This window comes from Sparus aurata, chromosome 11 (assembly GCF_900880675.1).
Source record: "Sparus aurata chromosome 11, fSpaAur1.1, whole genome shotgun sequence".
Taxonomy (NCBI): domain Eukaryota; kingdom Metazoa; phylum Chordata; class Actinopteri; order Spariformes; family Sparidae; genus Sparus; species Sparus aurata.
In genome coordinates, this window is record NC_044197.1 from 20,350,707 (window position 1) to 20,367,404 (window position 16,698).

General features: G+C 41.1%; 2 protein-coding genes across 5 annotated transcripts in view; one reads left to right on the forward strand and one right to left on the reverse strand.

The window, feature by feature from the left end:
• Positions 1–216: 216 nt before the first annotated feature.
• Positions 217–6,472, reverse strand: ddx59 (DEAD (Asp-Glu-Ala-Asp) box polypeptide 59). Its single transcript, XM_030434149.1, has 8 exons — positions 5,766–6,472; positions 4,413–5,332; positions 4,034–4,216; positions 3,837–3,926; positions 3,203–3,454; positions 1,697–1,849; positions 770–898; positions 217–588 (listed from the first exon to the last, which is right to left on the reverse strand). Exons 2-8 carry the CDS (start codon positions 5,313–5,315, stop codon positions 328–330), a joined length of 1,971 nt encoding a protein of 656 aa, XP_030290009.1. The 5' UTR covers positions 5,316–5,332; positions 5,766–6,472; the 3' UTR covers positions 217–327.
• camsap2a (calmodulin regulated spectrin-associated protein family, member 2a) overlaps positions 6,439–16,698 on the forward strand; it is a 51,090-nt gene continuing 40,830 nt past the window's right edge. For 3 of the 4 annotated variants that reach the window (XM_030434145.1, XM_030434147.1, XM_030434146.1), the window contains exons 1-2: positions 6,439–7,108; positions 12,411–12,670. In XM_030434145.1, coding sequence (XP_030290005.1) covers positions 6,970–7,108; positions 12,411–12,670 — 399 coding nt within the window. In that variant the 5' untranslated portion in view covers positions 6,439–6,969. The remainder of the gene's footprint in view (positions 7,109–12,410; positions 12,671–16,698) is intronic. The other variant, XM_030434144.1, reaches the window with a different exon arrangement.

A 16,698-nucleotide genomic window follows, 5' to 3' on the forward strand; every position in this document is an offset into this window, starting at 1 on the left:
ATGGACATGAGGGAAACCCTGACATCCTTGACAGAGGTAATAAAGCAAAGCAAAATTTAAAGGCAGTGTGTTTTCTACCTGATTGAGGCACCACACCATAGCAGTAGTAAGAAAGACTGTCCTTCAACTGGGAGACCTGGTCTGAAGACTATGGATTAGAGAGGATTATTTCTCTAATTGAATAAAATTTCTTACTTTAATAACACAAGACATGTATTCAGATTACACCAAAATACATTTATTTAATAAAGCAATATACAAAACTAAACATTTAGTATCTACTTAACAAACAGACAGCACCAGTGCAGGCACGTTCAGTGAAACTTTCTACTTCTTGCGACGGTCATGTTTCCTTATGATGTCTAATAGATTAGTCTTGGTGACCAGCACATCGTCAGGCCCCTGCTTGGCTTTCTGCTTTTCCCGCCTCTGCTGCTCGTGGAGGTGGGGTGAGTTCAGGAGTTGAGGGGGGAGGATGGACCCTGTGGGTTTGACCCTGTTCACCACCTCCAGGAACAGCCGCTTGTTGTTGTTGTTGAGAAACGTAATGGCTGTTCCTCTGTGTCCCAGCCGACCTGACCTGCCAACCTGGATGGGAAGAAATTAAGGGAAAATAAAGTAATTTGCCTTATTAGAATCTATGAGTTTCTATAACAAATTAAATTCCGGATGGAAAATGGGATTTGGTAACTTATACTCATTATTATTGTATGATTACCAATTAATGCAGCTTCATCATTGAAACTTTTCTACTCTGTATACCACTAACCTGATGGACATACTCATCCATCGTGTTTGGCATGTCAAAGTTCACCACCAATCTGACGTTGACGAGGTCCAGTCCTCTACCTAGTACACCTGTACTGATCACCACTTCAAAGTCTCCATCCAGAAGGCCCTGAGGACGCCAGAGGAAATATTACACTGACAGACATGTTTCGCAAAGGTCCAGAAAGACCCAATTTTCACCAATATGCAACTTGCTTTGAGCTGGTGTTTTGTGGTAAAATATGATAAAAGTTAACATGGCTAGGAATTAAGTATTGGGGAAAATTTACGAAGCAGATTTTTTTTTACACATTCAACAATAGACTCAGCTGGATCTTATTTTATGATCTAGTAGAGATTCCTACACCTCAAAGCAAAATGTGCATAAATGCCTCAAAAGGCACTTAGTATATTTTCATCTATTGTAATGGTTAAGCCATATACAATTGACACCAACTTGAATATTCCCTACAAAGGGCTTTAATGACATGCTGAAACAGGTGGAGACATATATGCAAAAACGCCATGCAGTTAGGTAATTTTTAATTAAATTCAAGACTTAAGAGGCTAAATTATTTTATGTTTATTCGTTCATTTATGTACTTTCAGTCTTTTCCTCACCCTATTTTTTACCAGGACGGCTGATCTGCTATAGAATGGCATCCAATTACAATTCGGATCACGTTGAGCTTTGTAAATTACATCCATTAATGTTTTACTTTTCCACTTTATTTTGTTTTGATTTTTTTGTTTTAGCCAAGGTAGATGTTGTGTTGACAGCATCTTCCTGCATTCAACATGCTGATAAATATAGCCAAGTCTGTCTCGGCTCACGGTGTCTCTGGTCTTTCAGCAAATAGACAACAAACATGGGGGACCTGCTATTTATCCACTCGACACTACATGCTCTGGCTGCCACTGGACTCACCCTGAGGATGCGGTTGCGTTCCCACTGGCTCTTGTCGGAGTGGATTGCCACAGTATTGAGACCCGTCACCTTGGCAACCGCCTCGCACAGCAAATCGGCCCCCAGTTTACAGTCTACAAAAACCACCACTGGAGGCTGGTACAGCTTACTGTCCTGAAAAGTCACAAGGAGAAAAAAAAAAAAAAAAAAGAGCAAGGTGAGATTTTATTTTCTCACATTTCACACCATTTCTGTATTTCTCCATGCAGTTATTTCAGTAACTGTATACAGACTGAGCTACTAAGAAAGGCATCAAAAGAGTTATGTTATGACTCTCCTGCCAGGAACACTCCTGAGGAAAAAAAATACAATAAAGGGGTGGCTGGCAAGCTTATTAAAAGATCACATTCACCTGTGTGGCTATATTTTCGGATTTGCTGCAATTTAAAAGTGTTTAACAGTGGATGTAAGCTTGTAAGTGTTACCGATGAGTCAAATTTCACCCATTATCCTGTCTGAATTGATTGTCGGCCATGCATACCTGGATAGTCTAAATAACTATTTTTAAAGGGAGGGTGTTTGCACCTGTTCCTTAATCTCAAATCCAGATAGTTATTTCTCACATTGACTAATGAAGTAAAGTGTTTATTATAGGGCTACTCTCAATACGATCTACTGTTCTGGCTCCAACTTGTGAGAGCATGCTGGCATCCTGACTTTAACTTGAGCTAACTGAGCTGAAACATATGAAGCAACCATATCAGATTGTTTTTTTCTTCAAGAGTCTCTTTCAGATCCCCTTCTAATATCCAACCTCACAGTACTCCAGAAGGACCCACCACTAAGCTTTACTCTAAGCTTCATTAAATAACAGCAGTCATAAATGAATTGGCTTAAAAAACAACCACCATCACAACCAAATGTAAACAAAGAAGCAGCTCCTGTTACTCTCACAATGGTTTAACAACACTCCTTCACCAGTTTAACTAAAGTAGACCCTTCCTGTCCTGCCCTGTATAAATGGTACAAGCCATTGCTGGGATTCCTGGAGTGAGGCCATGGCTCAGGGCCCACCCATTTCCTCCAGACGGGGGCCAGGGCTGAAGCAATGGCTGTCTAAATATGGTGTAGTGGGGAGACTGGTCTTCCGAGCTCGATGAATTAGCACCCTTAAACAGCCAGTTAATAAAATACCAAGCTGGTACCAGTGCATATCGAGACTGAGTGATAAATCCACTATAAACTGAAATTGAGATAATAACCCACTTTCTGTGTTTATACCTACCAAAGCACTGTCTGGTTCTCCAGAGGATAATTAGACTTGGTGTTACACAAAAAGAAAACTGCTGACCTCTTAAAGAAAGTCTACATTGGCAGCGGAAGTGAGTTTAAAGCACTACTCCACCCAAAATCTATCTTTAAAGACTTCCAGTGAGAACCAGACTTCCTGGCAAAAAGGAGACTGTGTGCTGTTTCAACAAACCTCTTCGAGTGACTGTTAAAAATCAGCACAAGTCTACAACCTACATTGAGAATCTCAAACAGCTTCTTCTTCTTCGAGGGTTCCTCTACCCAGAGCAGAATCTGCCGCACATTAGCACAGGGCTGGTTCTTCTCTCCAATAGTAATACGGACAGGGTCGCGAACCAATCGGCCAGCCAGCTCCTCCGTCCCTTTGGGGATGGTGGCTGATGCCAGCAGAGTTTGGCGTTCTTCAGGGACTTGCTCCAAAACCTCCAGCACCTGCTGCTGGAAGCCCATCTTCAGCATAGTGTCGACCTACAGGATACAACAGAAAAACATACCACCGCTATACACTCACACATAACTGCATAATTGATCCAACTTACAGGGCAAAACTAAAGGATTTTTATCATGTTGTTTGAAATAATCCTCAACTTTACAGCGTTTATTGGGATATGCCATAGTATGAGTCAAAATGAGCAATCATTAAAGCCTCATTGTTTGCTCATCCTAATATCAAATTACATCATGATGAAATTATTTCAGAATTGATGCTGTATCACAACAAACTAAGGTTTAATTGAATCAATCAAATGAATTAACTTAACCCTTTTTGTTCTCAAAGCCACAAGTTTGATCAATATTGGTAAACCTTTCAGTACTGAGCTTCCATCATATCTGAATGTGTCTGTCGTACCTCGTCAACCACCACAACCTTCACTTTGTCCAGCTGCACTGCCTTCTGCTTCAGGATCTCAATGAGTCGCCCTGGGGTGGCTATGATAATCTAAAGGAGATTAACAAGTAAAGAACATGATGTCGAGGAAAGTTAAAGGCTCAAAAGAAATGTTTTGACCGGAGAGGAGGAAATGACTGTAAAAACAAAGATTGTACTTTGATGCTCCTTTTCAGGCGGTGGAGTTGCGGGGGAAGCGGCATGCCGCCCACCAGCAGTGCTGTTCTCATGTTGGGGAGTCCCATCACCAGCTCCTTGGCCTGCCTCTCTATCTGAATGGCCAGTTCCCTGGTGGGTGTCAGGATGAGAGCCACAGGGCCACTCGCACTGCATGCTGGTTTCTTAAAGTAGAAAACACATAGCATCTCATTACATACGCGTGTCGGTCAAAAAGCCGTTAGATGAAACACGTAATGTCTTCAATCAGTAAGTGTTGAAATGTAGATCAAAAGTTGGCTTTTTGTGGGTGTGAATAGGCAGTTTCATGGTGTTGATTAAAATAAATGAATGAATCTGATGTCAGCTGCATTACTTTACCTCCAGTGCCCTCACTACCACTGGCAGCAGGAAGGCTACAGTCTTCCCTGAGCCTGTGTCAGCGCTGGCAATCACATCCCTTCCGGTGAGACCAACAGGCACCATCTGCATCTGGACCGGCGTGGGCGCCTCATAGCCGGCCTTTTTCAGGTTGCCACCCAACGTGGCAGGGAAGCCACAATGTTCAAACTCAACGATGGGTCTCTTGACATCGCTCCCCTGCGTTTCAATGCCCAGCTCCTGTTTAATCCGCTGTACCTGTTCATCTGTTAGGCCTGATATGAACCGATCTTCCCTGTAGGAATAGCCAGCCTCACTTTCACCCACTCCACCAGAGGCCACGACTGTCTGCTGAGGCTGAGTCCTTTCATCTCCATTTTTGTCCTTACGGTTGAACACATCCGCCCCAATCCCCATCCCCATTTTGGCCAAATGTTTGGCTTTGCACTCAAGACTGCAAACATCGTTGTCAGTGCTGTCACAAATGTACTCCCCATAGCGACCACACATCACACAGACAGGCTCTCCTGGCTCCGGCCATCTCTGGCTCTTTCTGAATGATTTAACAGGTTCTTCTTCTTCTTCTTCCTCCTCCTCCTCCTCCTCCTCCTCCTCTGTACCACTAGAGGTAGACGTATGTCCATCTTCAGTCACTGAGGCTTCTTTCAAGCTTGCAGATTCTTCTCCTGCTTTTATTGTCCCATCCTGTGTCTTGGTGTCTTCACCTGCTTGCATTGTGTGATTCTGTGTTTGGGTGTCTCCACATGCTTCCTCCTCCTGAGCTGGTGTCACTGAACCTCCTTCATCTTTTGTCTCCCCCTGATCTATCTTGCTTTTCTTACTCAAAACTTGGTTTGAGCCCTGGACTGGTCTCTTCACTTTCAGGGCCCTTGGCATAAACATGTTTATTGAAAATTAACCTGTTAACATCAGAAAACATTTGTAAGTATTAAATAAATGTCAAAGATTTAGGGGTCGTTGTTTTAATGTTAGTGCAAATTGTCAAAAAATATTGATTCTTGGGTTTGCACCGCATTACATTATTACACAATTGAGAACTGACAAAATATACCATATATAACTGGTATTGGCTAAGAGTAAAATCCCAGAGGTCGGAATTGACAAAGGATTACTTCTTTTAACTGACAGTTTCGTGCAACAACGAAATTACAGTTTAAAAAAGACATACATAACGTAAACTCCCGACTGCTACTGTGTACAAGTCAGCAGACTCCACATTTTCTTGTATTTTGAAAGATCTCTTCTCAAACCGCAGTTCGGTTACAACTGACTCTCAAATGCCAGTAAATAGGCCTATCTTACCTAAGTTTTTCATATTAATGGACAGCTTACCTCCACGCATCTTTTTCCAACGCTTCAAAACAATCACCGACGCAGACTAGTGACGTAGTTTTGTCTCTGCAAGTTCGGGAAATGTAGTTCCTAGATCCGACTCTGTACAACAGAGCTGCTCTGCTGTTCCCAGTGGTCATACGGCTTCTTTATTAGAGACGTAATTTACCTGCTTTTGAATAAATCTGCTTTTGAACATGTTCCTAGACATTTTTGCTTCATATACGTCTTTAATCCGAGGTCATGTTTTCCATTGTGGGTGTAGGGTGTGGCTGTAGAAGTGAACTGGGCTATAAAGGCAATATCTAAACTGCAAAAAAGTACGAGGTCGGTCTGTCAAGTTAAGAACACGTGGAAGCGCCGTTTTGTAATTAGAACCTTTCAGTGTTTCGTTTGCTCGCTAATTGCAAGCAGGCTGCCGTCTTTTCGTGCATTCAAATGCCCATCGAAAACTCAAACATTCAAGCGAAGCGGTGCATTCATATGGTGTAAAGATATTGAAAGATGGTGTTTAAACTAACATGCTACTGTGACGTAAATACGTCGCAGAAATGTGATACTGTCCCAAACAAAACACCACTTTAAACATGTAGCAAGAAAATGCAACATAGGGCCAAAGCAACATACCCGTCGAACAAAAGTATTAACATTCCCGACAGCATGTGAAGGTACCTCCGCGCATGCGCACTGCGCAACAAAGGTGCGGGGCTTGGAGAGCTACAGTGCTGCAGGAAAACCGCACCACGGCACCAAGAGACTGGGTAGAGTAGGGAATGGTAAAATCATAGGTTATCCATTCAAAAATACATGGACGTGAAAGGAAGAAGCCGCCTGCTTCCAGAGAACCCTAAAAATGGAAATATTGCTCTTTTCATTCCAGCTGAAGAGCAGTTTTACCTCTGAAATCCGAGGAAACCGTCCCAGCCTGGTCCGACGAAGCCCATTTCAACTGGTAGACAGCAGAATGGGTGAAAAGCACCAGGACTAGCGACTCATTGTGTCAAGGAGTGCCAAAATTAGACGTAAACCCGAGGCCAGCCGAGCATTTTATGACTGAAAGAAGCTGTGAATAGTCTCCGAAAAGACGCCGCATCCCATAAATTTACTGCCGTTTATTGTTTTCCCCCGAAATTCCAGTAGTGGGATGCTTTCGCGTTGCGTTGCTGCTTCATAGGGTTCAAGAAAACAGCTTGGGCGAGAAATCATGGGTGAAGTTCAGGACGTCAGGGATGTTAAGAAGACCTTCGTTGCTCCAGCAATAAAGTCTTTTGAGCACTATGACTTCTCCCGAGCCAAAATCTGTTGCAGCCTCGCATGGCTGCTGGCCAAAGCTTATGGGACAGGTAGGTGCATTACCGGAACTCGATATACTTACCTGCACCATGCTTGAATATAGTAATGTGTGTTTGTAAAATTAATGACCACAGAATCAGATGCTATTTATGTATAACGCATGTGTTACATTTTAAAAGGCATTGACACCAAAACAATCCTCATAACAAATACAAGTCTTCCAATTCTTTAGAGAAAAAAATAGACTTAATATACCCGTTATGATTCATTATTGATTACTTGAGGCAGTTATTACTATCACAGTGATTTTCCATCGGGGTATTTGGTTTACAAACACCATTGTCTTCTGATTGCGGACCATCTTAAATGAATTGCCTATTGGACAGATAATACATCTCATCCAAAGAGGGCAGATAAAAAACAATTTCCTGTGTTGGCTCCCAGTGGTCAGTAAATATACTGTCCGGCTGAATGGAAAGAGAGGATTCTGTATGAAAACAAGGTATGAAGGTGTCCCAATTGATGTCACCTTCAGGGTACAGCATCCAAATTTAGAAAAGAGCAGCAGCAGGGTATGTAGTACATATAAATGGGTGTACGTGTTAGGAGCAAGGTGGGGTAAATGCTAATGTTTGTAGGTTTTTAATTATATCTATCTCACCACAGTTGACGTCACTTCCTTGGTTCTTTTAAATGACATGATATTCTCGATGTTAAGCCTGTTTTGCAAAGAAAAAATTGTTCAAACTGCCAATACATCATTTTCAGTTGTGTGAAAAATGATGAACTAACTCTGTGAACACAATCATATATTAAAGGGATTTCCAAACTTAATCGAGACGTGCTTTCATCTTAGAACGAGACGGGATGTTAATGAAGGGAATGTGTGGATGTGATCTGGTTCTGTACCTCTGAATCACCACCCACATTTTCAAGCAGTGCGGTAAAAACAAAATGGCAATTGCCTCTGATTGTCCAGCCTGTATGGATAATACAAAGACACATGGGAGGGTTTAACACGATGGCTCGGAGGCTCACCTTGCACAAGATTATCCTACTGTTCAAAATTGATTGATTTAAAAGGACCAATTTGTTCTGTGGTTGTTTAACTGAGATTAGATATCCTGTAATCATCACCAGATCTAGTTGTTTTTTTCAGCACTGCTGTTCAGAAACCACTCAAAATATTTTACGTTCTGAATGATTCAAATTATGCTTTTATTGCTCAAAATTAGCTTAACCTGCTTGAGTTAGAGCCGTTTTGTGTAATGAATAACTTTCATCACCCTCTGTTGTCCATCAAAAGGAATTACAACAACATGGATTTACAGTAACAGAAACTCATGTTCTTCCACCTAAAATATCCAAAATATGTGCCACAGCCACCCTGATATCATCGTGACTTTCTGTGATGGTGGTAGGTTACTGACACACATTTTCAAATCCCATTCTCACATTACACGCAGCAGGGACTCTAAAGTCTTGTCTGTTGAAGTGGTGATACATTGCTCTCTAAACTTAATTGAGAATGAGCCTTTAGAGTGGAAATGTGGCAACTTATCAAAATTAAGTTATCACATTCTTGTGGCATTGAAAATTCACAGAAGACGAGTAAAGTCTGGGTGTATTTTGAATTTCCAGCAAGTGTCCAAATCATTTACAGAATAGTCTCTTAGAACTCTTCACAAAGTCCTCACTGCTCATGACATTAATGTTGTGCCATGTTTAAGACTGAGGGCTGATAAGGTGGTTTCAGAGAAGCAGAACAGGATCTCTCTTCTAATAGATGATTAATGTGTATTATCTAGTATAGTTGGCATCATGCTCCTACCATGCATGGCCATGGACCTATAATTAAAGCTTTAATGCATGGCCCCTGGTCAAAAGCTATGCTTCCTACATTTCCCAACAATGACTGAAAAGTGTTTAATGCACAATCATTAATTCAAGATAAATAATCAAACAGAAGCTTTTGGCACAAACTGACTGAGTTTCCTGATAACAGTCAGTGGATTGTGTCCTATTTTTGATTATATTTCCCATGTGACCTATATCAGATCCTGATGCATGTGAACTGCAATACAGTTACTAAATGTTGGTCATTTACCTGAATCAAAGTTAAAATTTTGACCTAATATAACAAAAGTGGAGAAAATTTGCTCCACTAAAAATAATGTGAAGATGGATGAGGCCTAAACGGTCTAAAGCTGAGTTTTAAGACAGTCTTACCTCAGGAGTCTCTAGCTGAGGCTGATCACTGTGTGAGGGATTCAGAAATACAGTCCAGTCAGTGTACAAGAGCAATTTTAATCCAAGTTTCAATCAGTGTGGATCTGTGCCTGCTATATTTGTCTTTTGTTATCAGAATTTGATTGTTTGCCCAGTTACCTTAGAAACACAATCACTTCACCCAAGAATATATTTGGGATGTTTGGCCCCTGTGGGTGAACAATGTGTATGGGGGAAAAACATGATTACATTCACTTTTGATCAGGAAAGTCATTTTTCCAGTCTACTGTTTATGGTTATAGTCTATATGACCTGGATTTTCAGTTAGACCTTTAAAAGAAACAAATACAGAAAAAAGCTTGACAAACATAACTCAGTAACACAGTTGATCTTTTGTCTTTGTAAGAAAGGTAAAGTAGACATGAGGGAAATATACATTTATATTATTAGCTGTTTACTGTATCTGTGAAATTCTAGCCAATAAAGACAGAATAATATGAAGCCAAATTGCTTTGATTGACATAATAAGTGCACCATTAACGAGAGCTAACTCAGAGAGAAGGGGAAAAGTCAACAAGTTCTGATGACAGATCTTATAAGAGCTTTGTGATATCTATCATCCATCTTTACTCCCTACATCTTAGTGATTATGGGCTACTTAATCAGTATTGGCCATGAGAAGCAGGTAATTATAGGTTAAACAATCCCTAAAGTAAAGTAAAAATTCTCTGATTCCTGCTTCTAGGATGTGAATATTTTCTGGTTTCTTTATTTCTTTATGACAGTGAACTGAACATCTTTGGGTTGGGAACAAAACAAAACATTTGATGAAGTCATGTTTGGCTTTGAGAAATATTCGATCAATCGTCACAATTTTCTGATGTTTTCTATTCCAAAAATTTGGCGGTTAATCAAGAAAATAATCGAGAGATAAGTGTACAATGTAAATAACTGTGGTTGCAGCTTAAGTGTAACACCTAAAATCAACCAAGCATCCATTTTATCCCTTTTATTGTAGTTACTGCAATATTATTAGCTAACTATCCAAATGGGATTTAACACATCAGCTCTAAAATAACCAATACAGCTCCATTTGCCTGAACATTGCCGTCATAATGGTATTCTGGTGCTGTAGCCACAGCGCAGAGCACATTATCCCTTGCTCTGTGTTGTAATAGCCCGGCAAACATGAGATTCCTCGCAGATCCTCTGTGTATTTTCAATCAGGACTGCTAGAAGTGGGCTGATTCCAAAAATACAGCCCTCCAGAGAGAGAAGGAGAGAGCGGGCTCATCTCCAGATCCCTGCCTACGCTGCTCTGAATACTTCACATGCATCTGCCTCATTACACCAATGCAGAAGGGCATCAAGAATATGCACTGTAGTAGAGGCAAGATGCTGCCTATGCAGCGGATCATCGGCTGTTAGAAAATTCAATCAAATATTATCAGACAGTACAAGCTAATACCAGCGTTCAATGTACTATCCAGCTATGGTTCATAAGCAGAGCTCAGAGAAGATTGATCATGACCAGAAGCTGTTTGAATACGGGGGAAATGTCGGAGTAATTCTCTCCACATTGCCTTAAAGAAATACTGAACAGATGCCCCTATTTAAACAGCTGTGGTTCTGCTCTGTTATCAACAGTTAAATACTTGAATATTGAAGCACGGTTTCATAGAATCCCCTCCATAAATAAAGCTTGAATACTACAGATTAAATAGTGGAGGATAAATTACAAATCGGTTAAAGTGTGCCAAGAATGCTCTGTCTGCACTGATGCCCATGGATGATGTAAACTGTTGTACAATTTCTCTAAACAATATGGAATGTAATCAATAGGTTACCTGCGCAAGATGCTGACTATCTGTATCTCAGCGTGACCTATGACCTCCCTGTGGAGGATGAAGGGGGGAGGGCTCGAGAAAAGATTAATTCTTTGTCGACATCAATAATATGAACACAGTACATACAGGAAAAGCACATTACCTACAGGGCAGCTACTGCTTCTGTCTGCATTCCTGCTCGGTAATAGCAGAGTCCACCTGGAGATGACCTTGTTGATAATGGTCAGTCTAAGCAGGTGATTCATTGATTGCTGTTGGAGGATGGGCAGCGGTGTGTGTATGATTATGAAGCTGTCGCCACATGCCACATGCCACATGTTTCTCTGCATTCACTTAGGCGGTTATCAAAATTTACATCTATTCTCCTGCTGCTGAGCTCTGCATCTGGAGTGTGTTCAGATGTCTTTTAATGATTTCACACAGCAGCAGCAGCATCTCATTTGAAACCAATTAATCATGGTTTTGTTGTTTAATCAGTTGTAGAAAAAGAGGGGCTTGCTTGGGCTTTGCTTATGCTGATTTTTTCTGTACAATAGCCATCCTTTCTCTGTTCAAGAAAATGCTTTTTTAAGAAATGTTTCCCAGCTCAGCAAACACTGCCAAGGAATGTATGAAATGAGACAAAACCAATAAAGAAATACAGTGTTTTTTAACTTATTCGTAGTGTTGCAGTGGACTTGCTTAAGGTGACACACATACACACACACACACTCGCGTGCGCACGCACACACTTTGATGAGACAGGCAGTGAGAGGGGTGTTCCCAGGAAGGCTACAGCGATACAGACGAGCAGACGGGATGAATTGATCGGATTCCACTCCTCCTGCAGTTGCTATAGCAACGCTGAGGCCTATCCACACATATATCCATGTCAAGATATTGTCAAAGCGTGGCAATAAAAAAAGAAGCAGCAGACATGTCAAAGAAAAGTAATGGCACAGAGTGGAAAACTCTTCAGAAAGATTTGGAATTGGTCATCCTGATTTTTCACTTTTTTATTCCATAGTTTTGTTACTGAATTCCTTGTGAGAAATGGGATAAAATCCTGACAAAGTTGTTCTGTTTCCATATTCATAATATGAATTTAAAACGTTCTCTACTAATTGCATTGAAGCCTTTATTTTTGCTATCTACAGTTTTTTCCCCTAACCCTCATCATGCTCTTCTCAGTGATTTGTTGATTGAGAAACATGGTATGTTGGTGGTCTTGGTTGTCATGGTGCAATCTCTTTACCAGTCTCAACCAAAATCCCACTTTCTCCCCTCCTTTATACAGACAGCATCCCAGCCGACTTAAAGGATCCTTTCTACACAGACCAGTATGAGCAGGAGCACCTGAAGCCTCCTGTTGCTAGCCTCCTGCTGTCTGCAGACCTCTACTGCAGGGCCGGCAGCCTCATCCTGAAGAGTGATGCTGCCAAGCCCCTGCTGGGCCACGATGCTGTCATTCAAGCGCTGGCTCAGCGTGGACTCTACATTACAGACCAGGAGAGACTGGTCACTGAGAGGGACCTTCGAAAGAGGCCACTGCAAATGGTAAGAGATATTTTGGAATTGCAGAGGTGGTGGGGAGATTGAGTTCGGGATATACCATAATAATTATACACATAAACTCTCAACTTCTGAACTCATTGGTATCAAGTCATTATTATCATGTCATTGTGGTCATCACAGCGAGGAACTCTTCCAGTTCTCAATTTGAGTTTCCAAGCAGTAGAATTTGATGCCAGGCCGTAACCTAAGAGGGATGTTGAACTTCCTTGAAGCGTATTTCATGCACATAATTTCTTTCCTCATTCCATCATTCCATTCAGCGTCTCTTAACCGGGAAAGAGAAGACATTCTGGAGTACCGGGAAGTTTATTGCTTACAAGTTGATTAATCCTGCATGTTGCTGCATTCTTACAGGGTAAAATGCTCTGATTGTAGGGCAAACAGGTCATCTAACTGGTTGGCTAAGTTTTGCACAGTTAAATTAATTATCAAATTCATAGGCTGTGAATTTATTTTCCTGCTGCGATGTTGCCATTAGTAATGGGATTATAGTTAAAAGATTAAGTTAAAAAGTGGCCAACCACAGGGACAGCCGAAATGAGGTTCAGATCCATTTTGCAATTGTCAGACAGCATACTGTGAAAAAAAATCACTTCATTGGCAGCTGAAATTGCACATTCTTTTAATGGCTAATAACTGCGGATAATAACATCAATTTTTATAAAGCACTTTGAATTGGAACAGACAAAACCAATATGCAAATGCAGCAGACCAGCACAGCAACAGACAACCAGTGAGAAGGTAGGATAGAAGGGCTCTTGCTTTTTCACTTCTTAGATTTTTGGGGGGATTTGAACTAACAAAAATCAACAGGACAAACCAACTGAGTCCTCCAGGCACCCACTGCCCTGTGTGTATCTGTCATCTCTCACTGCCTTTATAGCTTATCTGCCGATCTCTACGTGTTGGATCTCACTACAGAGATTACTTTGCCGGCATCCTGTTGAGTGAGAATGAGGGATCCTCATTATTTGGGGGCGAAGTCTCAATAGGAGGGTTTGTTGCTTCAGTGAATTGCAATTGAGACACGATTAGCACACAGTTTGCCTGCAGTCTGTTTGAAGAGTCTCGCTGGCATTAATTTCCCTTCTATGCAAATTAAATAGTTATTTAAGTTTTGTGGGGGTTTACATTTCAATCACTTTGTTTAATGAAGACAACACATATTTAGAAGAAGCATATACATTTTAGTTAAAGCTAAACTAACTGGATCTTGTACTGTAGGAGTGTTTTGTAGTTTTCATTTCCAAGAGTTTTACACTTGATTTCAATCTGGCACTGTTCATAACTCAATGGTGTGTGTGTGTGTGTGTGTGTGTGTGTGTGTGTGTGTGTGTGTGTGTGTGTGTGTGTGTGTGACTGAGCAGGTTGTTGTCAATGTGAAAATGAGCTGCTAGAGGTGTGTGAAACTACCTTCTACCATTTCACTCTCCTTCCTCCTGCTACCCTCTATTGTTCCATCTTTCATCTTTATAACCTGCATGCCTCTTTTTACTCCTCCCACCGCCCTGACATCATCTTCTCTTTGTCTTCCTTTTCACCTATATTACCCTTCAGCCCTTAACTTTTCCGTAAACCTCCCCCTGCTTCCATCCCTTCTCACGTACATTTCATTGCTGTATCTCCACATCTTCCCTTCATTAACCATTCCTCGTCTTCTAGCATTCATCGTTTTTCTTTTTTCTCTGTTATCAATAATTCTCCATTACATGTGCCCTTTCTCAGTCACCTTTCTTCCATTGTGCGTTCCTCCTCAATCACCCTACAATCTTTTCCTTCTATATGTCTTTTCTTTATCTCTTTTCTTATTCTACCTACTACATTACTTGAGTCTCTACTGCTGTCTGCACCATTAAAGAAATGTCATACACCTTACCGTACATGTTACTGCTGAAACCTTGTTCCTGATTAGTCATAAAGTGTAAGATCTACAGTATGATCTGATAAATGCTTAGGGTTTAAGGGTAGAAGCCGACCTGATAAGATGGATTTGTTCAATCAGACTTTAATGAGCCTTTGGAAAATAAAACAGATGCAGCACTGCTTAACATTATTTGCTATGCAGACTTTGTCACACACTTGAAACATTTCATGCAAATTACCTGCTACACAGTACATTTACATTTAGGGCAGTTAGCAGATGCTTTTGTTCAAAGTGACTTACATTAAGTACATTTGTCACAAGAAAGAAGCCACAACAACATTGGAATGAACGCTCACATGGAGGATCATCTATTATTTAGAATCTGCTGTCACATCTAACTAAGGGTTGACAAGCTGACCAGGAGCTGTCCAGGCTGAGCTCTGTCGGGGGTGTGAGTGGGGATGCAAGATAATATCCACACACCATCTGTGTCAGCTGATAAAGGCTTTAAAATGAAATATAAGCTTACACCTGAAATGAAAATGTTTGGTGATATGACAGGCCAATAAGGTGATGCTGAAACATTGCATGTTTGCAACCCACACGGCAGGATAAACATCTCTGCAAACTGCAGTTACGTCTACAAGTTCTTGCAGTAAGCTGTGTACCATATTGACATTTGTACAAAACGTGTCATATCACATCACATTGCACGTGTATTACCTGACTCTTATATGGGGAGGGAAGGTGTTGGTGTTACAAGGCTGCCAAACTGGTGGCCGCAGTGCGAGTCTGCGTTTCAGCATTAGTAATTATGAAACTACTGTTTCAACAATCGCAAAGCTTGAAAGAGGAATCCGGCATTTTGTATAACCTGCAAACCTTCCGTAGCAGTAGTTAGACAGTGTGCAGGATTTTGCTTTCAACCTATAATCTACTTGTCCGTCTCCATCACATTTGTAAGCGTGATACCACTGGAAATGTTTAAGGAGACCGCAGGATAATTTCCGACCATGTTCATGGCAACAAAAAAGTGATATTTATCAGGAGAACTTGGGACATTTCCAGCCATCTATGTGGTGACCAAATCAGGAAATTTAAGCAAAAACTTGATGTTTTACAAACCCTCACCAGGTGGTTTTTGTGCCTTAACCTAACCAGAGCATAAGCACAGTGTGGTGACCAGACATAAATAGAAATTCAACCGAAAGAAATGTAAAGTTGCAACATTAAGGTAAAGTTTTAACTCACCTGTAATTTTGCAGGAACCTACTTTGCCAACATTTATTCTGGCGATTAGGGTTGTTTTTTTGCATCTGACAGTGAGCCACCAAGAGTAGGCATAATATCATATTTATTCTACTAAAAGAGAGACTTTTGTCTTTCAGTGAGTTGGCAATCGGCCAAAATGAGTTGGAAAATATCAGGTATTCGCAAAAATCATGCATTCCTAATGTGGAGGGAGTGTGCGAAAAGAGCAATAATTTCTTCTGGGGGAGTAAGAGAGGGTTGTTTAATGGCTTCATTATCCGTGCTTAAAGGAAAACATTATTGGAGACTGAGCTGAACTGTAAGCTGCTCTGGATAAGAGCACCAGCAATGTCATTAAATGCAGCTTCACTGCATTTTTAGCTGAGCTTTATTGTAAACTCAGCAGTTTGCATCAGGTAATTTCCGGAATAAGCAACTTTAGGGGATGTTCGAGAAAGCTTTAGCTGAGTTAGATGCTGCTGATGTTTTCTCTTGACACACGTCATAACGGAGCAAGCACATGTACTGACATTTTCACTAGGTTGCCAAACTGACGTTCTCTCTTTCTGTCACTATTCTGCCCACTCATCCTTCTGTCTTCGGCCATGTGACGGATTCCCACATGTGAAGACGCAGGGTTCTGAATTGCAGCTGCCACCCACTCATTCGCCTACACACATTCTGTATCGCTGACACTCTCCTCCACCTGTAATGCACACTGAGTGTGAGCAAGAGATGTGGAGGTGGGCTGAGGATCAGAAAATATTATTCTAGCATTACAGCCCACGTAAAGCACCGCTGCTGGCATGATAATAGCCAAAACTCATTATCAAAATGCTTTAATTGCCAAGTTTCTTTTCGAAGTGTCGGTGCTGTGTGATCAGCTTTGTTCCCA

Coding starts and splice junctions, on each gene's coding strand:
- ddx59 (XM_030434149.1), bottom strand. CDS start 5,315: ATGTTTATGCCAAGGGCCCTGAAAGTGAAGAGACCAGTCCAGGGCTCA. Junction 899..1,696: donor AACGCAACCGCATCCTCAGG/GTGAGTCCAGTG, acceptor TGGCGTCCTCAG/GGCCTTCTGGATGGAGACTT. Junction 589..769: donor TGGATGAGTATGTCCATCAG/GTTAGTGGTATA, acceptor CTTCCCATCCAG/GTTGGCAGGTCAGGTCGGCT.